At 38.7% G+C, this 21,773-nt stretch overlaps 1 protein-coding gene across 4 annotated transcripts in view; it reads right to left on the minus strand.

The window, feature by feature from the left end:
• Window positions 1-599: 599 nt before the first annotated feature.
• Window positions 600-21,773, minus strand: part of APP (amyloid beta precursor protein) — a 384,911-nt gene continuing 363,737 nt past the window's right edge. For 3 of the 4 annotated variants that reach the window (XM_075073302.1, XM_075073299.1, XM_075073298.1), the window contains 3 exons: window positions 15,081-15,181; window positions 9,336-9,482; window positions 600-1,559 (listed from right to left, as the gene is read on the minus strand). In XM_075073302.1, the coding sequence (XP_074929403.1) occupies window positions 1,458-1,559; window positions 9,336-9,482; window positions 15,081-15,181 (350 nt within the window). In that variant the 3' untranslated portion in view covers window positions 600-1,457. The remainder of the gene's footprint in view (window positions 1,560-9,335; window positions 9,483-15,080; window positions 15,182-21,773) is intronic. The other variant, XM_075073304.1, reaches the window with a different exon arrangement.

The following is a 21,773-nucleotide window of genomic DNA, read 5'->3' on the forward strand; positions in this document are numbered from 1 at the left end:
TGCAGACAGGCCCAGGCAAGGCAATTTTGTCTTAGCCTTCGCAAACCACATATTAGTATTGTGGGAAAAAAAGAGTTGCGTAGAAGGAATGCTTTGTTGCAGACTTCAGGACTGATAACCGATTGCATACAGCCCAACATTGCATTGATTTAAATGGGACACCACTAGAGTGCAACTGGCACAGCATGATCAGTGGAGGAGCAGTAGTAATGAGAACAACCTTCCAGAGAATCATGCCTGTGTCATGGGTGTTACTTTGTGTACATTAATCTGCACACATTTATACAAGCTATTGGGGGTGAGTGGGTATTGTAATTACACAATCACGCTGCAATGGAACTCCTCCGGGAATATATTTATTTACATTAAAACACTATCATACAAAGTTGAAAAATGACATGTTAGAGGGGAAGGGGTGCTAAGGGCCACGTCCCTTCTCCATACTGCCATTTTGTTCCCCTATATTCAAACTGGATGTTCTGGTCCATATCCGCTTGCAGGAAAACACCCCTGCCCTCCGGCTCTATGAATGTTTGATGTTTACTGTTTAAGTTGCTTTCAACACACTTATTTCTTCCTCCAAAGAAAACTCGTCCAAAGGTTTTTTTTCTTAATTTATTTATGTAACACAGTGTAGAAAGCTATCAATTCATAAGCAATGATTCTGTACAATCATCCTGCAGAGACATTTGTAGGATCCCCATTAATTTTCAACCAGCAGGCACTTTTTCCCTATGAAAGTGCTCATAATTAATAGGGATTCTTTTTCATTTTTAATTTTTATTAAAAGATCAAAAAGGTACATGGAAAAGAAAATAAGTTTACCTTCCAATGCCTAAGGTGTGCACATAAAACAGGCACAAAGAAACAAATGTGTATTCCCATGATTTCTACATCACTAATACAGCAGAAGCAACCATCTGTACAATAAAATGCAACTGCAGAAGAAAATAACTCATCTGGAATACTTTAAAAAAAGTATTTTACTTTAAAATGCCTAGTGATCAGAAAAAAAAAAACCTCAGCAAAGAGAAGCAGCTAAGACACAGGAAGCATCCCCCATCAATTCTTTAAAGCATATTTCAAGTAGGACTTAATTTTTGCCACAAATCACAAGAATAATATACAGTTGGCTAAGGGGCCACATGATAAATAATTGGGAAAGATAATCTATCCATGCACTAGTTAAATACAGCTAAACTCTTTATAGTACACAAAAAACATTCATTAATAATGTAGTGTAAAGACTGAAATGTAAAGAGAGAAAATACATTACTGATTTTTATTATTTCAAGTTCAGGCATCTACTTGTGTTACAGCACAGCTGTCAAAAGGCGATAATGAGTAAATAATAAAACAGAGTGTTTTTGTTTCTTTCCATGTTATTCTATAACCGAACACCGATGGGCAGTGAAGCAATCATTTTGCTGTCCAACTCATGAGGCTGTTGTGGTGTTCTAGTTCTGCATCTGTTCAAAGAACTTGTAGGTTGGATTTTCATAGCCATTTTGTTGCATCTTGGAAAGGTGGCGTTCCTCTGGTGTCACTGCAGCATCCACCTAGAGTGGGGGAGAAAATGGGCCGTGGTTAGGTTTCCTCTGGCTCAAGTTTACTTATTCCTCTGACTCCTCTTTTATATTCTGAGCTCTCATCAGTGCATTTAAACACATATTTGAAAGCTCCAACCCCATAGGAAAGAAAAGCAAGCAAAGCGCTCACTCCTCAACCCTCCCCTCACAGGAAAAGCCTCAGTAAGGAAGTAGGTCTTGGAGCTTGCCCAGGTCAACAGACTCTGGCTCTGATGGACCAAATTCTAGATGGGATGGTTCTCCAGTGAACAGGGCACCACAAACCTATGGTCTGTTAGCTCTCATCTCACCTAAATTCAACAACCAGCTTAAAGAAAGACGGAGACTCTCCTCTCAAAGATATCCAGGACTCAAACCATGAAGGACTTTATGGATCAACACCTGGAGTAGCACCTGGGAATTATTAACTAGAAGCCATCACAGAACTTCTCTAAACAGTAATTTGCAGGCAGGTAAGCTCAGCCCTGCTCCTACTGCCTTGGCCTGAAGGAACCTCCGTCTTGATCTAGACAGCAATGGCTTGTCTCTCTGCCGCTGTAAACTGAAGGATAAGAACTAGTCACCAGAAGTGGTTATGTTTGCTTGAGGATCTGGCAACCAGCTCAGCGAGACACTAGCTTCTTTCTGCAGTGTGCTTATCACTACTGCTTGTCCCTGCTCCAAAGAATTTGCAACCTGACAGACAAAAATGGGGTAAGGGGAGACAGTTTGCATCCTGTTTCCCTACCTCTTTCATCTACTGGCTGTCTTCCAGGCTGCAAATGCTTAGGTCTCTCTTCCTGCGCTTGCAGAGAGAGCCTGGTGCAGAAGGTGTGTAACTAGAATCTCAGTAATACAAGCCACCTTGGCAGAATGGTAGGAGGTGGCTTGTGCTGGACCCTATTATAGACACTGTCTAAAGTTGCCAGTTGTGACCTTTCAAATTCACTAATAAAAATCTAAGGATACTGATGAGGGCCCACAATCAATACCCATAACATTTAATGGGGAACACATCTTCTTATTCCAGGGTTGAATTTGGTCCCCAATATCAGCGCTTTGTTTCTGACCCAATTAAATATTTTCTATTTAACTAAAACTGACTATTGATTTCTTAGCAGATAGGAACAATGACAGCTTAGTGGTTGAAACGTCATTTCTGAGTACCTGCTGCTCCATATATTAGTTTCCTTCACTGAACATTATAGTAATGTAAATCTATACTGGTGAGACCAGTCTCTAAATGTTAAAACACCTAATTATCTCCACTGCGTGAACTGCATAACTGTTGTACATTCAAAACCTACCATCTCCTGGCCAGCTTCCTAATTACCTCTTAAAACAGAGCTATTCTATTTGTTATCCTTTACCGCTAGTGTTTGCTATCTCCCTTAAAAAAAATAAATCAATTCTATCTTGTCAGAAGTCTTAAAAGCAGGAAGGGCACAGAGGGTTCTAAACTACTCTAAAATATTAGCTATGAAAATTTTAATGTGAATTTCTGTAAGTAATGACCTTTAGCAAAAATAACCTTTTATTTTTAGCATAAAATAACCTTTTGAATAATGGAAAATGTATTCTCTCAAGAAATCTTACATAGCAGACTAGTTTAGTCAAACCTTTTGATGAATAAGTAAAGGAGACATGCTTATAGAATTGTAGGACTGGAAGAGACCTTACGAGGTCACCAGGTCCAGTCCCTTGCACTCATGGCAGGACTAAGTATTATACCATCCCTGACAGGTGTTTGTCTAATCTGCTCTTAAAAATCTCCGATGATGAAGATTCAACAACCTCCCCCGGCAATTTATTCCAGTGCTTAACCACTGACAGTTAGGAAGTTTTTCCTAATGTCCAACCTAAACTGCCCTTGCTGCAATTTAAATCCATTGCTTCTTGTCCTATCCTCAGAGGTTAGAGAGAACAATTTTTCTCCCTCCTCCTTGCAACAATCTTTTATGTACTTACAAATTATACCCCCTCCCCGCCAGTCTTCTCTTCTCCAGACTAAACAAACCTGATGCCTGATTTTCTTGAAATATGATCTACAATGCTGGAAATATTTTAGTGTGGGAAGGACAAAACTGTCCCCCTTTAAAAGTTATGTTACTTGAAGCTCCAGAGGAAAATAACGGATATATTGTTCCACACTCAAGGCAAGTGCAAGCTAATCTACTTATTTCTGCGGCTACGTCTGCTTGGGTTGTGATTTAGATTACATCTCGCATCTCACAGTATCTTTTCATAAGAACCATTTCCTACCTCATGTTACTCACTGACTAAAAAAGAAGACTGTAAAAATACATCAGGCGACTTGCTGCATCACAATCAGTCCTATTTTAGCATCCATTCTAAAATCTTCTCTCCCTACCTTTGTTCCAGTTTCAACTGACTGTAAATTGCCTTTAAAGAAATCTCTGTATGTGTCAGAATAATCCTTTCCCTTCTCTATCAAGCAAGATCACCAACTTTAAGGGTCTGATCCTGCTGCTACAGGCAGGTCGTTCCATAACTGGCTACAACAGGGTTTCTTGCCCTCTCCCTTGGCCATTATTGGAAACAGGATATTAGATGGAATGGATCACTGCTCTGATATGACTTGGCACTTCCTATGGTCCCTATTCTGGAATGTAACTGGACCCTTCTCTTGTTAAAATATTGTCATTAAAGGGTGCTAGGTTTTTTAAAGCTGAGCCTGCAATGAGCAATTTTGTTAGATGTAAAAATGTATATAAGCTGTCTTGGAACAAAACTGAAAAGTGTCTCTCTTCAGTCAAGCTGACAAAGCTTGTACAAACCAGCTGGCTGGCTGGCTTTGTACAAACCAGCTGCTGGCTAGAGAGGAGGCTCGCTCTTCGGGCTGTTCTTTTACATCTCCCTAGCTTTTGAGAGTAGGAACAAACCTTTCATTTTCAAAAGAAAAAAACCCATTTTTATAGTGCCAGAATATTACTGTTTCTTTCAGCTGGTTCAAGCAGTGGATGAGTGCTCGGCTTAGCTCTCAACAATCATTCCAATTTATCAAGGGCAGCGAAGCCCTTGGGAACTTCACATCCTGTCTCCTCTGCCCTCAAAGCCCCAAGAGACTTCTGGTACAATGACTTGCCCAGCAGCTAGCGTACAGTCCTGCCCTTGCATTTTAATGACACTCTCCGGGCCTGCCAGTGTTCTTTCCTACCTCTCCTAGAGAGTCCTCATTACTATTTCCCACAGGGATAGCAGCCCTGGCATTAGTGGGGCTTGGTGAGAGATAGTGACAGTGCTGCAGGCTCTGCCCACAAAATATTCTCAGTAATTATCTCCAGGCTAGTTGGCTGGCTCCTGCTGTTTAAATACCCTCTCTTCACAGGTTACCTCTTGCCCTATCCATGGCTATACTGTATCTAAAACAATGCAGTGATTTAACATCTGGCCAGGACTATGTTCCACCATCAGGCTTCTGTACAACATTTTTAATTATAATGATGAAATATTCATATTTTAGTACTGTCCAGTAGAGCCAATCAGGCTAAGTGTAAGATCTTCGGGGCAGAGGCCATCTTTTTGTTCTGTGCTTATACAGCGCTTAGCGGCGGTCCTAGGCCATGACTGGAGCCCTACACAGTAATATAATACAAGTAATTAATAATAAGTGTTGTGGTGGATATTCTACAAACACGTAAGAGGACATTGTCTCTGCCCAGAAGAGCTTACAAATTTAACAGTATTAAACTATGTGAAAGTTATGACAATGCGATGATTAAAACATCATTGGGTGCCAACTGTGGTTTGCTAACATGGTCCAGTGTCTAGGACGTTACGGAAAAAGGAAAGCAAATATAGGAAATAAAAACTATAAGCATCCCAATAAGCGCGTCCGGCTTGTACTGGAAATGATTGAGAAGAGAATGTAAGTGCATATGAAAAAGCACCCAGCTTTTTTCTTGAATGAACTACTGTACTGTAATGTCAAAGAAGGTTCAAGTTTTACACACACACAAGAGCCAAAATCATCTATGATACAGAGATGACTGTGGCTAGTCCAAATCATGCCATGCAAGCCACAGGAGTGTTCACAACCAAAAACACTGTAATAGAAAACTCCCAAATGACAAGAGATTAAAGGTCAGATGGAGGAAGTGTTGGGGTGAGAGATCAGGGATCTCCACATGTTACAGCACAGACCCTATGTCCGACAGGACAAATGTGCTAAATGGTGAGGCGTCCGGTGGCACCTTTAAGACTAACAGATTTATTTGGGCATAAGCTTTCATGGGCTTATGCCCAAATAAATCTGTTAGTCTTTAAGGTGCCACCAGACTCCTTGTTTTTGTGGATACAGACTAACACAGCTACCCCGATACTTGGTGCTAAATACTTGCCACTAGACTGGCCATGGGCAAAGAGAATCTGGGCTATAGGGCTGTTCCATGGCTATGCTGTACTCTTCTTATTGAAGCTTCAGACAACACTATACTGAACTCCATATGTTGTTTTAGCTTTGAGCTCCTCATGTGATTCCTTTGTTCAGAATCAGAGGGGAGGAGAAGCACACAGTACAATCTGCACGAGATGTGAGACAGAATGAGGAGATTACTCTCCATTCTTCTTTTTATTTATTTAATCAGATAAGACTAAAGAATGGACAAGAAACTGAAGAGATAAGCAGGAGCATCATAAACAACTGTATTGTAAGGGCAACAGAAAGAGGTGTGTCCACGAAACCATGGCAAAATGGAGTAAAATATTCCATTTTAAGGCAAAACCTACATTTGATAAGCTAATTTATAACACATTCTCAATCATCACCAAATCATGGAATCTATAGATAGAAAAAGAGACTTATTAAGACATCTAGTTTCTCTCCTGGTCAGTTTTCACTACTGTAAATTTTCTTGTAATTTCCCCCCACTTTATTTTAGAAGTGTCAAATGATAAGAATTCTTCTGCTTCTCTGGGGGTGATTATAGCCCTGACTCACTGATCTCTGCCAACCTCACTTTGTAGCCTCCATTTTCCTTCTTTGTTAGTTCCTTTTACCCATTTTATGATGCTAAATTTTTCTTCTCTCTTCTCGATAGTTACAGATTTCAAGTATTTGTAGACTTATGTTTCATCGTAGTTATTGCTCTGCCAATCTATACACATTTAACTCTTATGCTTTACTTGTCAGTCAACCCCATCAACCAGAACCATTTTTTTGTTCTTCTCTTAGCAGTTTCCATATTGTCCAATCTGAGTCACTCAGAGCTGAATGCAATATTCCAGGTATGGATATGCTGAAGCTCTAGCGAGCACAACAATTACAGTACCTCTCTTTTCTGACAGAGAATACTTCTTGGTACAAGCCTGGGTATTACTTCACTACCATTTTTCTCCTTTATTTAAATAGCCTTTTCTTTTGTCTGTACAGCACCTTTTCCTCTCACTACAGATTTTCTTTGCAGCTACTCCTAATGTGACTTCAGGAGCTGGTTCTCAACAAGTGTTTATTCTAACTTTAGAGTTGGAGTAGCAGGCAATATTTCCTAGAGCTCTCACGTATATTGTAAGCAAAGATGTTTAGGGTTTGTGATTTTATTTTAAGGCGATGATGCACATCTGTACCCCATTTTCAACTGTTTACGTTTGCAATCATTCATATCAGTTAATTTCCCACCAAAATTGTTTGTGGTTGTCCTTCTCTCAATGAGGACAATTCACATGGAAAATTTTAACAGTCAAAGTTGAGCAAGCTTTAAAAATTCGCTTTAAAAAAATATTGTAACACCTTTCAAATGGCCATAGTATAGAACAAATATTAGAGAACAAATATTAAGAATTTTATCCCCAGTAGAGAATTTTCAGAAAGCTAGGAGCATGTTGTAATGGAAACTGTTTTGTAACCTTACACATATTAACATATGTTTAAATTGTCATAGTAGTTTCTGACACAAGGTAAACAGATGGGATCCAAAATTAGTTTGTCAAAATACATCTAATGTAGACCAGATGCAAAACTATTTATATTTTAAATGTTATGCCTTTAGTGCACAACTTTGCCAGATAAATTAATCCTCTTTGGACTGGAATATCCTTACTTCAAAGACATTTTGTTATGAAGAATTTACTGCCTACAGAGTTTTACATTTTTCAAAGTGCTGTAAAAACATTTACTAACTAATCCTCAACATCCCTGGGAAACAGATAAGTATAATCCCAATTTTGCAGGTGAGAAACTAAGGCAGAGAGGTTAAGTGAGTTGATTAAGGCCACAAACCAAGGATCTTCGAGCCCATTCCCAAACAAACCATTAGACAATACTCCCTTAATTTCTGTACTGCTAATTGAATAGGCATTCATGCTAGATTCAAAAGTCCTCTGTAGGAGCGAGCTCTTATTATTTACTCACCACTCAATTACACTGTCATTGATACCCAGCTCAGTTGTACATAAGCTGGTACTGTATTTTCAAAAGGTAGGCTAAAATCTCTGATTTGAGTTTTGTTACAGAAAATTCACAGAGATCTAAGATTATCCTCTCTGTTTTTATCCAAACCTACTTTTTTTTTTTTTATTATTATTATTAAAAGCTTAAGAGTTCTTACGGCACAGGACCAATCAGTCACAATGATCATCTGTTAATTTTGTCTGGGTTATAAGAATACTAAATAAATACATCACAAAAATAAAGCAGAGTCCCTAAAATTTTAAATCTCTTCTGAACTGAATAATGAGTGTGTGTATGTGTGTGTGTGTGAGAGAGAGAAATATCCCTCCTATGTGTCCTGTAGGGTCTGAAGTGTCACTCATTTGAATTAAATTGCTGCTGAGACAAATGCACCTAAAGAAAACAACAAAATTTAGTTCAATTTAAAACTAAAAATGTTTAGCTGGTGGTTTCTGGAAAGAAAAGATCTGAATCCCTTGAGGATTGCCTGATAAAATGCATGAATGCAAAATGAATAGATATCGACAGTGAGTGTTCTGGGTATCAGTACCAAAGGAAGAGATTTGTTTTGTTTTATTAAAAGCTCATCATGCTTTTTATTTATAGAGAAGTTCCGTTAAATCACAGCAGGTGGTAGCAGCAGTACCACTTTAAATGTATTATGGAGCATGTGATGGATTTACTTGACACTTCGGGAGACAAAGCAGTTTTCATTCTGAGAAGAGATCTTGTAAGTTTTATATGTAGTTTTCAAATCTATATGTTTCATATTAGCTGTAAATCAAAGGCTGTGGCTGGAAAAATTAATCCTGTTGGTAGAACAAAAAAAGTAATACAGCATCGGTGTAGGGCAAATCTGCGTACTGCACAGTCAAATCCACAAATGACCCCCTCCACCCCAAATCCTATCTAATTGTTTAGTTAACCTTTTAGAAAACAATTTTAAAAGTCCTTACATGTGAATTCCAAATGACAATAGTAATAACTCCGATTTTTCAACCCATACAATATTCTCTTTGCAGCTACTGTTAAATTCTAAAGGGAAATTAATGTCCATGTTAAAGGTCATAGGTCACGGATAATTCCTGGACAGATTTTTGCAGTTTTAGATTTAATTAGATGGGGCATATCCTATGGATTGCTGTGTTTATATTTACTAGTTCAGATCTTTCATTTCCATCCTGCTGAAAAAAAATATTAGTTTAACAAGACAGCCACACTACTTTCAAACAGTGGTTAATCAAGGAGCTGATTTTCTTAGTTCATTTGTAAACACATGGATTTACATGGTTTTATGCAGCACTCTGCTGTCACCTCCATTCATGTAAGTGCAGCTTTGCTCAGTAACCTTTACCCACCTCCACTACGCCATGATGGATGGATGTGTACTGTTTTTTCTTCAGCATCACCAAAGTAATGACAATGACTGTTGCTATGACAACACCTCCCACCATTAGTCCAATGATGGCACCTTTGTTTGAACCCACATCTTCAGCAAAGAATACCTAGGAAACAAAAATAAAGCAGATAAGTAATGAAATCCCCTCTGCTATTTAGCAAAGTTGTATAGTCTTCTATGCAATTTACAAAACGTCTAAGTGGACTCTGCAGAAATGTTATTTCATGACCCCAATGTTCCAATCTTTTCAGCAGTGCAGCAACCAGGTCACCGTATCACTAAACTCTCCTTGTCATAGAAAAGTTACACGGGCAGTGTGGCAAGTTTTAATGGCTACTGCCTGTGGTGTGCCAATTCTGCGGATCCATGGAGGACTTATCTCCATGGCTGCCAAGCCGTTAGTTTTAGAGGCACTTGAAATATGACTTGTAATTGCTGCTCAGGCTAGTTTAGGAGATGGCTACACAAACCCCGGGGTGATTGGTGAGGATTGCAGGAAAATATTGGGAGAATGTACATTTTTCTCTGCCTTTGAGAGGCTAAAACATTAAATGTTTCACCAATTTACATATAGTCAGGATTGGTTTGGGTAAGCATGACGTGCTTGTCTGATATAAAGGCTTATTTCAGACCTACAGGATAACAATGAAGCCTCCATGTAACCAGCTGGGTTAAGGGGAGAAAGTTCAAGTAAGCAAGGTGATTTGTCTAGCAGCAAAGAGAGAGAGTTTAGCAAATGGGAAAATAAACATTTTATTTTAAGGTGCCTAGTAAGGGAAATCAAGCCTGTCCAGAGTGAGGAGAAAATAGTTATTTTAAATTTATTTGTATATAATTAAAATAACTACTGCCTGTTTGTTCCTCAATGATGAACATTCTTGTTTATCATCAGAGTAAGGTCTTGGAGACAAGCCCTAAGTATATATGGATTAAACAGAGGAGAAATTATTTGCTCTATTGTATTGTATCTTCATTTACCCACCATGGCAAGTTCTTAATGTCACTATGGCACTTTCTTCATCTTAAAGAGCATAATATTTAGCTGATTTCCTGCTTCTTCCTCCTTTTTAAATACTTGTCTAAGAATCAAAGAGCTGTATCACATTTTTTAAAGAAAACAGTCTTCCTTGTAAAGGTACTGAAACATGCAAATTAAATATGCTGTTCCATTGTTGTCAAGAAGAGATGTTTAAGCAATGTTAAAAATGAAATGGAACAGACATAAAATGTACAGAGTTTGCATAATTTGATGTGTTGCCCGTGTTAGTGTCTACCGTCAATTTTATATGCATATAAATGAAAACATGCAAATATACGTATTTTAAATTTAGATAATTTCTGTTTGCTTCATACAGGTTAGCAAAAGGGCAAGGCCTGAAGGATTTTCAGTTATGAAAAACAATGTATGATAAAACTAAATCACAGATACCTATCAACAGAACAATAACTGCAACTTCAGGTCAATTATTAAATGCAGCCCTGCATTATGTTTTAAATATGAATTCTAAGCATCTCAGTAAGTATTCCAAAGGGATTTTCTCTTTAAAAATCTTCCAGATGGGAAAAAAGAAATCTAAAAGCATGTCTGCACCTACTGCTTTCAAATTACACCTAATCGGGTGACAATCTCAAAGATGGAACTCAAAAATAACTCCAGTCAGGGGAAAAAGAAAATAATACTTAGGAATACTTACTGATTTGGAACAACATTAATGTGTCTTTCCAATAAGAAGTCTGACTAAGATGGTAACATGCAGCACACTGTGTATGGTAATAAATTTATTATCATGTATTTTCAGTCACAGTACATTTGAAACAATATGGGAATACTAGCTCAGTATCTGCCTTCAATAAAAACTAAACTGATGTGATACATGAAGAGGACGACTTCCTAATTCATAGTAAGTAATGGTTCCAGCTATCAGTAGATAACACAGGATAACAATTTAAAATCTGGTGTTTTTAAAAGAGAACATTCCCTTTACTAAATACAGTACATTATCTTTTCCACTAGCACAGTAGAGGGAGCTGCAGCTCTTAACTGCTTGCACAGATACCTGCAACTGTCCCTTTTTGAGTTATTATAATTGACTGTGTGTGACACAGAGGCAATAACACGACAATAAGTACACTGAAATGCACTAGTGCCAGGTTTCCTCTCACCAATAACCTTTCTCTGACTTATTTCATCAAAATATTTAGCCCTCCTGAGTGAGGGGTGGCAGAATTTCCAAAATTAGCGCTAATGCATTTGAGATTAGCTTGTCACCCTGGGAATTCTCAATTCTCACCATCAAAGAGCTGAGTATCTTTTTACACAGTCATTACCTAGTTCAAATGCAAATTTGAATCCTATATTAATTTTACTTTTTCAGCACTACTTAGGTTTAAGAATATATTTTAAAAAGAAACTTTTCAAGTTTATTATTAGGATTTTAGAACTCTAAGATATGAAATTCCACCATGTATTATTCCTTCACAAAAGAGGAAGCTAGAAGTCAGATTTAACTATTTGCTTGTAGTATTGCAACACTGCGGTGAGAATCTTCCACTACTGTACTCCTAATGGTCCTGATCAAAAAGTCTACTGGAGTCAGTGGGAATCTTTCTAAATGGGTTTTGGATCTGTCCCTGTTAGAAGACATGTTCTCTCATTTGGATATCTTTGTATTCACAAGAGTTACAATGCACTGTTAAGGCAGGGTCTTCCCTTAGAGGTTTTTAAGGCCAGGCTTGACAAATCCCTGGCTGGGATGATTTAGTTGGAGATTGGTCCTGCTTTGAGCAGGGGGTTGGACTAGATGACCTCCTGAGGTCCTTTCCAACCCTGATATTCTGTGATTCTCCCACCTACTTCAATGTTATTTTATTGCTAACTGTACAAAAACAGCAAACAAAATAAAGATATAAGTAACTACTGTTGCAAATTAAATCTGGTGGAGAATCTCCTCCTTTGAAAGTGAGTGAGACAGGGAAGGGGAGGAGCGGGCAGATCCTTTATAATCTTCAGCACAGTGGGTAGGGCACTCACATGGGTTGTTTTTATTTCCCTTTTTATAGATGGGCACTATATTTGCCCTTTTCCAGTCTTCTGGAATCTCTCCCGTCTCCCATGACTTTCCAAAGATAATAGCTATTGGCTCAGATACCTCCTCTTTTAACTCCTTGAGTATTCTAGGATGCATCTCATCAGGCCCTGGTGACTTGCAGGCATCTAACTTTTCTAAGTGATTTTTAACTTGCTCTTTTTTTATTTTATCTTCTAAACCTACCCCCTTCCCATAAGCATTCACTATGTTAGACATTCCTTCAGACTTCTCAGTGAAGACTGAAATGCATATAAGAAGGCTGCAGAAGAGAGCAGGATTAGTAATACCCAGAAGCTTAAAAATGGATGAGGACTGGCTGCCTTGTGGTGGAGAACAGCAAGCACCCTGGGCAGAGCAGTGCTGCAGGCAGAGGTCCAGGGAGCTAAAGGCAGCTCCTGGCAGGCTGCAGGGATCTGCAGACTGAGGCCCTGATGAAAGGGCAAAGCGGCTGCAGTTTCCCACTGAAGGAAGCGGCTAGACTGGACTGCAGTTTGCCACTGAAGGGGGAAAACAGAATATGGCACAGCTGGAAGGCAGTGTCACTGAAGAGGATGCTGCTAGGAGAAATGTGGGTCCAGGAGCAGAGGTGACAGCGGGTGAGACACCACCAGAATAGGGCGCATAGCTAATTCCCAAGACTGCCAGCAGGAGGCGCCGCAGTGGTGAGCTACACCCCATCACAGTACCCTAAACACTAGGCTAGAGAGCCAGTCAGTCTCACTCTTGCTCAATGAATATTTAAATTATTGACAGTGCAACAGCTCCCATAGGAGAGTTTGAGAGAGACCCACACTACACTGTCTCATAGCCCAGTGGTAGGGGCATGCACCAGAGAGGTAAGAGACGTGGAAATGGAACCCAGGTCTACCATATGCTGGCTGAGTGCCCTAACCACTGGGCTAAAGGTTACAAGGGGGCCGCCACCGCTGCTGCCTCTCCCTGCTGCTCAGTTTCTTGCAAAAATGGTTTAGATGACCAACCCTGGAAGTGGAGACAGTTGCTGAACTCCAGTTTGGATGGAGGCACCCAACTCCCTTTGAGGAAGAGTGTAGGCCACACCCCTTTCCTCAGAATTTCCTATTAGCTAGCCTAGATGACTCCCAGCTCAGCCTGATGACTTCTGTGACTCCCATTCCCAGGTTCCTTACTCCTGTCACGAACCACATAGGGAGCCTCAGTCCTAACTTAGGGGTGTGAATGCCCCTAGGTGCTGAGTGCTTAAGACCCTGTGTGATCCTAGTCCTGAGTGCCTGAGGGAACATGGCAAGGTCTTGAGTCCAGCTCAAGTGGTATTATTGGGCTGATGTTCCAGAATTACACTGCAATCTGAATCCACTTCAAGGTTCTAGGCACACTGGTGGCATAGCCCTGGTGAAGAGCTCAACGCCCTTGTTTCTGCTTGGGTACTGACAGAACTGCACGTGAAAACCTCTTTGTTATTTAATTATAGTTTGTGGTCCCGACCTCCATATCCACGTTTCCTCTCCCTCATGTTATTATAGCTGGGGTTGCAGAGACAAGGTGGGTGAGGTAATATATTTCTCTCACCAACTGATGTTGGTCCAATAAGACAAGCTTTCAAGCTTACACAGAGCTCTTCTTCAGGTCTGGAAAAGGTACTTAGAGAGTACACCTACACTGTAATCAGACACTCACGACTGGCCATGCCAGCTGTCTTGGGCTCGTTGGGCTGCTTAATTGTGGTGTAGATGTTCAGGCTCTGGCTGCTGCCCGAGATCTGGGACTCTCCGACCTTGCAGGGTCCTAGAGCCCAGGCGCCAGCCTGAGCCCAAATGTTTACACCGCAATTAAATAGCCCCTTTGGCAGAATCATCCGGCCTGGGCCAGCCATGGGTTTTTACTTGCAGTGTAGACATAGCCAGAGCGTGGCAGCTAAACACAAGATTGAATTGATAGTTTAGCATCAATAGTTAGAACATAGTTTAAGGAACCATTCACGGTGAAGGGGACCATTCACCATGAAGGGTCCCTTAGAGCAGTGTTTCTCAACAACTGGTCCTTGAGATCTCCCTGACACTGTTTAGGAATGCAGCAAGCCAGTCCCTGGTATCAAAAAGGTTGAGAAACACTGCCTTAGACACCTTTCCCAGCCCTGATAAAGAGAGCTGTCTCACTTGAAAGCTTCCCTCTCTCACCAACAGAAGCTGGTTTAGTCAAAACTATTACTTCACCCACCTTGTAGCTCTAATATCTTGGGACAACACTGGGATTCCAGAAGTATTTTTACTCATGTGTAATGACATTCCCAGTTCACAGTTTTCTTTCTTACTTTTTTTGATCACTGGCATTGAGTGTGTGTAGTACAGGTATAAGTGACCATACAGGTTGGTAACTGATGCACAAATGTGGTGTGCATTTTCTTCTCACGCAAGTCTTACACTGGTGTAAATTCACTGACTCCGATGGAATTATTCCCAATTTATACCCATCTAAGAGGGAGGAGAATCATACCATGTATGTGTGAAAATTATGTGTAGATATTTTTTTCCAACCATGCAATTAAAGAAATGTGGGACATAATATCCCTGTAGGTAAGGATGTTGTTAGCCACAGCGATTCAAAACATAAACTTAAAGCTCTAGATGTTCACTCACCAATTTTTGATGATGCACTTCATATCCTGAATCATGTCGGAACTCTGCATCCATCTTTACTTCAGAGATCTCTTCGGTTTTAACATTGGTCAACCCAGAACCTGCATTGACCGCAATGAAATTATTTATTAAATCCACCACTTAAATAATTAGCTAGCATAAGATGACAGCAAAAGGCAATGGTGTCACTCACATAAATGAAGTGTAATGTAATGTGAAAACTGAGCTGGGGAAGCAATGAAGTGTATACAATTTTGCATTCTCACTGACAGTGAGCCAGTAAACTTCCTCCTCTATGTTAGTATTTCTCAATTCACACAGCTATGGTGGTGCATATACCAAAGATCTGCAGCAGGGGTAGGCAACCTGTGGCACGCAAGCCGATTTTCAGTGGCACTCACACTGCCTGGCCACCGGTCTGGGGGGCTCTGCATTTTAATTTAATTTTAAATGAAGCTTCTTAAACATTTTTAAAACCTTATTTACTTTACATACAACAATAGTTTAGTTATATATCACAGACTTATAGAAAGAGACCTTCTACAAACATTAGAATGTATTGTTGGCACACAAAACCTTAAATCAGAGTGAATAAATGAAGACTCGGCACAGCACTTCTGAAAGGTTGCCGACCCCTGATCTGCAGTATGAAATACCGAGAATCAAGTAGTGAGGAACTAAGGTAGTGGTCTCATGAAGTGGCTCACAGGATGAAAACGTAGAGACAAATTATGACAACATTAAGGAAAATTGACATTAAGGCTGAGCTTTTCCTATTTAACTCCCACTGCTGTGAAAAAATTTGCTTTCTATGCGTTTGTACCATATTTTAAGTATGTTTTGAAAATTATGGTGAGGCAGTAGACTGTCCATAGTTGAGGCTGAAACCAGCTTTCATCACTGGAACTACTTTACACTTGGGCTCGGAAAAGTGATTTGGAACACTTATTCTGAAGGTAAAAGATGATGTTTCTATGAAGTTTACAAAACTCTGTTTCTGTAGTGCAGGTCATTAAAAATTATCCTGATTTCAAATTTTGACACTTGTAATCTATGGGTATTTCTGTACTTGAGTTTTAAAAAAAATGAAAATAAATCAAAGTTCAAGTGATTTGAATTTAGAGACACAAAACAAGGATTCTAGTCCAAGCACTGTAGGCCTGTGTTGTTCACTAGAAACTATCACCTCGCCACAGTTTAGGATGACCAGATGTCCCAATTTTATAGGGACAGTCCTGATTTTTCACATTTGCTGTCTGGTCCCCCTACTACAGTTACTATGGTGTTGGAGAAAAACTTAGTTTTTATTTATTTGTTTGGGTATAGTAAAGTTAGATATTTTACTGTGTTTAGCAGTTATAGCAGGGAGAGCGTGCATTAGGACATAGGGTTTTTTTTTTTGGATAGGTTTTTTAATAGGTAAATAATTACAGCAAGCATTTATATTTTTGTTATAGATAATAATAAGCAATAGCTGCATTTTGTTTATATGTAAGTTATTTTGATATTTTGTTTTTTTACTTTTAAAGAGATGCCAGTTTACATTTTATATTATTTACACATTCTCTACACAAGGTCGCAACAATTTTTTACAGTTCTTTTTCACTTGCCTTACACAATTCTTGCTTCTACAAATTTCACATTATTAGGGTTACAGCTAGCCTAACTCTTGCTAACAGAGACTGTCTTGCATTAAGATTCCCTACAAATCTGTTAGTTCTTTCTTTACTTCCACACTCCCCCTTTTGTACTTTTAGTACAACAAATATTTTTAAAGCTTTATTTGCATTAAGTTATGGATTTTAGATTTTACATTAGATGTTTTAACTTTAGGGGTTTTGACTGGATGTAATGACAATGCATGATTAGCATTCTTTCCTTACTTGCACAATGGTAAGAACATAGGAACTGCCGTACTGCATCAGGCTCATGTTATCTAGTCTAGTAACCCGTGAGCCCCTCCCCATCCTAGTCTCAACCTTAATCCTTAAGAGCTAGTGATTGTTTTAAACCTGAAGAAGGTTTTACATCTCTTCCAATTTTTTCTTTTAGTATTAACTATAACCACTCTGGATAGTCTTGTTATCTGCATAATCCCTCTGAATCTTGCTAAATTCTTAGCCTCAATGACATCCTGTGGCTAACAGTTGCACACTCTGACCTAATGTTGAGTGAAAAAGTATTAATTTTTATCTGTTTTGAATTTGCCACCTTTCAGTTTCATTGAATGTCCTCTTGTCCTTGTGTTATGAGACAAGAACAGAAGCTCCCAAACTACCTTCTTTAGACCATACAAATGACCCCATCTTATAACACAACATTAAAAAGAAAAAAAAGAGAAAAATCCTCACTTTCAGGACACTCTTCTAGGCATTTAGACTGTTTTCTGGCATGTTTGAATTATTAGATTAACTACTTATTGACGTTAAAATGCTTAACGTTTTTTAAAAAGAGCAAGGTGTCTGCTGTTTAACAAGATCACATTACACCATTAAATTTAAAATTGCAGGAGGCAATTTTTAAGGGCAAGAATAGTAAAATGTTTAGGGAATTGCAATTTGAAAATTACACATTATGCTTTGGTCAAGGAAACTACGGGAGGTTAAATAAATAAATAAATTAAAAAAGGCGACAGAATATTTTTTTTCTAGCTCCAAACCAGACTAATGCTAATTTTCCAAAATGAAAGGAAACTGCATGCCCCACAAAATACACACTTAGCTTAGAGGGAACGTGCACAGGGAATGCCCCACAAAATACACACTTAGCTTAGAGGGAACGTGCACAGGGAATGTCCCTTTTTCAGAGTCAGTAACTGAACAGAATTTAAGTGTCTTACCAAATGTAATATAAAAAGAAATAGTTAAGGACATTGTTACCCTTACACTGTCTACATAAACTTTCTTATCAAGCATAAAGAAATATAGGTTACATTACAAAACAACCTTAACTGATACAAAATAGATGCTGTCCTTTCATCAGCAAGTACAAAATAAAAAAGACAATACAAAATCTGTTTCATAAAGAAATATACTAAAACATTAGTGACAAATAGCTTCAGTGGCAGTTCTCAAATTTAAAAGAAAAAATTTACTATAAATTACGTATATTATTTATGCAGCAATTCTACATATTTTAATTTTAAAATCTTACTGTTAACTGATAATATTTTCCATCTAATATTATCCCTTAATAGAAAATATTTTGATACCAGAAAGAGGATAGATAAAAATAAAACTTCCATGAGTGAAATTTTAGATTGTTGTGTTTTCATTAAATGTTTTTCTTAATACTTGATAAGAATAACATGTTTTCTTATTATATGTGCAACTAAAAACATGAAACTTAAAAGCAAGGTAAAACACGTTTTAAGTATTTAGATTTATTAAATTAGCTGATTTGTAACTACCTTGCTGTTTAGTAGCCTTAATTATTTTTTTTTAATGTATTTCTTTATGGCGTTTTGAAATATAATTTGCTCTATTATCTTAAAAGAAAAAAAACAATTGAAATTCTAAAATCTCATACTAAATTATTTAAGAGAGTAAAACAGCTGCTGTGGGGATTGTACCTGTCTCAAATAAATTAGCATATATGTTTATGAAAATATGTGAGGCCTTTACAAAGAGAGACTGAATTCCACTGGATTACTACCCAGTTGTATATCATTTACTTCATAGTTTGTAATTGCTTCATCTACTGGTTAAACAGCTGTACAGGACTTGGTGGTTTTGGTTTGCAGGGGTCCACACCAATTTTCATTCCTGTGCGCTCCACTGGACAGGGTGCCCCTGAAACATCAGAGTGAGTGTCAAGGGGGACTCGCTCCTGGACTACAGCAGCACTGATGACAGAGGTTTAGGACTCTGTTTCCCAGATTGCCCAGAGTCCAGGGTGGAGATAGAATTGGCTAGTAACCTACCAGAACCAGAGACAAGGCTATGTTTACATTGTAGCTTATGCCAGCATAATTTATGTTGCTCAGAGGAGTGAATGAACCACCTCTCTGAGCCACCGAAGTTACGTCAGCATAAACTGTTGTGTGAATAGCACTATATTGGTGGGAGGCTTCTGCTGTTCAGGGAGATTTTTTTTTTTTTTTTTTTAATGCTCACAAGAATGTATCTTCCCCAGACATGCTGCAGCTGTATCGATGCAGCCGTGCTGCTGCAGCTCTGTACATACAGACATACACAAAGGCTTTGCTTTAACTCTAGGCAGCTGTGTTTAGAGTATAGCAGGAAGGACTCTTCTGACTCTCCACATTCCTACTCAAGGGAAGACAGAGTCCTTTTAGGATTTCTGGGAAATGGAGCAGTATATCTCAGCAGAGAGCAGAAATCCAGGAGGCTGAAGTCTCAGTCAGGCTACCAAGTAGGGTTGCCAACCCTCCAGGATTGTCCTGGGGTATCCTGGAACTAAAGATTATGTTGTGTGATGAAGCCTCCAGGAATACATCCAACCAAAACTGGCAACCCTACCAACAGAACCAGCCTAACTGTACACTGAAATGCAGACCAGAGCAATGCAAGGATGATCTTCCCCTCCTTGGGGTGGATGCTTTGTACGAACATCTCTATTCATTTATTTTGCTAGATGACTTCACCCATCTAAACTCACTATTTGCCTAGGGAGGTGCTGGGACGGAACACAGGGCAGTTTATACTGGCTCTATGTTTGGGAGTGGTACAGTTTATGTATTTTTTGTTTTTTGTCTTTTATTATCCTGATGTCTTTTTCCATTGTCCCTAGTTACTGTTTTAGTACTCTGGGAAATGTGATTGCTTGGGAATTGATAGCTATTTCTTTTTTTGTGTGCTCAGACTGATACTCCTCTGTAACAGATTGTATGTTATATATTTTTCCAAGGGAAAATCTGCAGAGAGAGAGAGAGCTATGACCTAGTGGTCTGAGCAAGTGACTGGGAGGCAGGTGACTGTAGCTCTTACTCCCCCTCACTGCAATTGATTTGCTGCATGATCTTGCGCAAGGCATTAAAGCTTCCTGTGCCTCGTTCTCCTCATTCGTCAAATGAGGGTGATGTACCTCTGTAAAGATGTATGTGATATCTCTGGCTGAAAACTGCTGTATAACTGCATGGGATTAATTTTGCAGATACTCAGACGTTGATTAAGATCTATGTTTTGTTAACTCTTCTTACTCCATGCATTACTGCAGGGCGAACCATAGTGAGCAAGTTCAAAGAAGAGTTTTAAAATCTCCCTGAAACTCAACATAAAATCCTTCATTTTAAAACTTGCTTTTAAATTAATGTAAAAAAACCAAAACCCCCAAATGTATCAAATTTGGCAGGTCTCTCCCTGGCATGTGTTGATGCAGCTGTTGTGCAAATGCATTGTAAATCCTCATTGAAATTATTTTTTAAAATACCCCATGTGCATGCATAGAAATAACTAGTGTGTTATTTATAAAATAATGATTTGAAAATTTCCTATTTGGAAAAAATACTGCAAATGATTTTTGGATTCAAAAGTATGAAAAGTGTTTGAAAACATCTAGATGATCACAATTTCAGACAACTTCAGGAAATAGATTTCTAAATTAAAAAAAAGAATTGCTCTGCTCCTAACCCAAGAATGTATTTACCAGGTTTCATCAGAGAACAAGTCTTATGGCCAAGTAAAAGTAACCCCCACCCTTTTCTTTTTTTTTAAATAAAAGAAGGAAAAAATAGTAAAGTACAAAACAGAGGCACATGGTGAGTCGTTGCTGTGGTATCCTTTTCTTTTTCAATAATCATCAATAATTCACTTGTGTACTATCTGCCCACACCTCCTACAGAATGTCACATAAATGGTCTTTTAGGGAGTCTTTGCATATATTGGTTAGTACTACCTAAGCCCGCTATATAACAGAAGCAAGGAGGGCAGGTTACTGAATTTGCTACAGCAGTAGGGGGACAGGAGAAAAAGAGGAAATAGAAAAGGGTTTATGAGCACTGTCCCCACAAAATGATTAGATAAATATTTAAAGAACAGCCTGACAGCTATGTTGGGAAAATCCTAAAAGGCCAAGTAATTTTAAAACCAGAGTTTTCACATTCAAGAAGAATTTCACTACTACTTCAGTAAGAGTAGGAAGAAGTGATGCCATAATATCTGTGCACCATGGCCCATCAAGACCCACTGTCAGATGGTGGTATCTGGATTTAGCAAGAGTACTGACAAATAAGGATCTGACCTAATATGAAGGCAACACTACCATTTTTATTTGTACTGAGCATTGGAAATTCTGTCAGTATTGAATAATAGGCTAGTTTTCTAATTTTACCTTCTCTTTCCAAGACCAGGGCTGCTAAGTTAATATGGAGTTACTGAGATGTAATGGACTCATTTGTGTATTTTCATGTGCTATTATCCATAAAAATTTACTGGGGCACAGGCACTAAGAATTCAGCTGTAAGAAATTAAACAATGCATAAGTGACCTCTGGAAAGAAAACATATTATTAAAGCAGCACTTACAGTGCAGCTATCAGCCAAGAGGTGTTACTCTTTTCATTACAAAGCCCTTCTATAAGAGGGGTTTTCAAAGTTTGGAAATACATTTCGTTCTGGGCTATACTATATACAGGGGTCAGCAACCTTTCAGAAGTGCTGTGCCGAGTCTTCATTTATTCACTCTAATTTAAGGTTTCGCATGCCAGTAACACATTTTAACATTTTTAGAAGGT

Source organism: Chelonoidis abingdonii, chromosome 1 (assembly GCF_003597395.2).
Source record: "Chelonoidis abingdonii isolate Lonesome George chromosome 1, CheloAbing_2.0, whole genome shotgun sequence".
Taxonomy (NCBI): domain Eukaryota; kingdom Metazoa; phylum Chordata; order Testudines; family Testudinidae; genus Chelonoidis; species Chelonoidis abingdonii.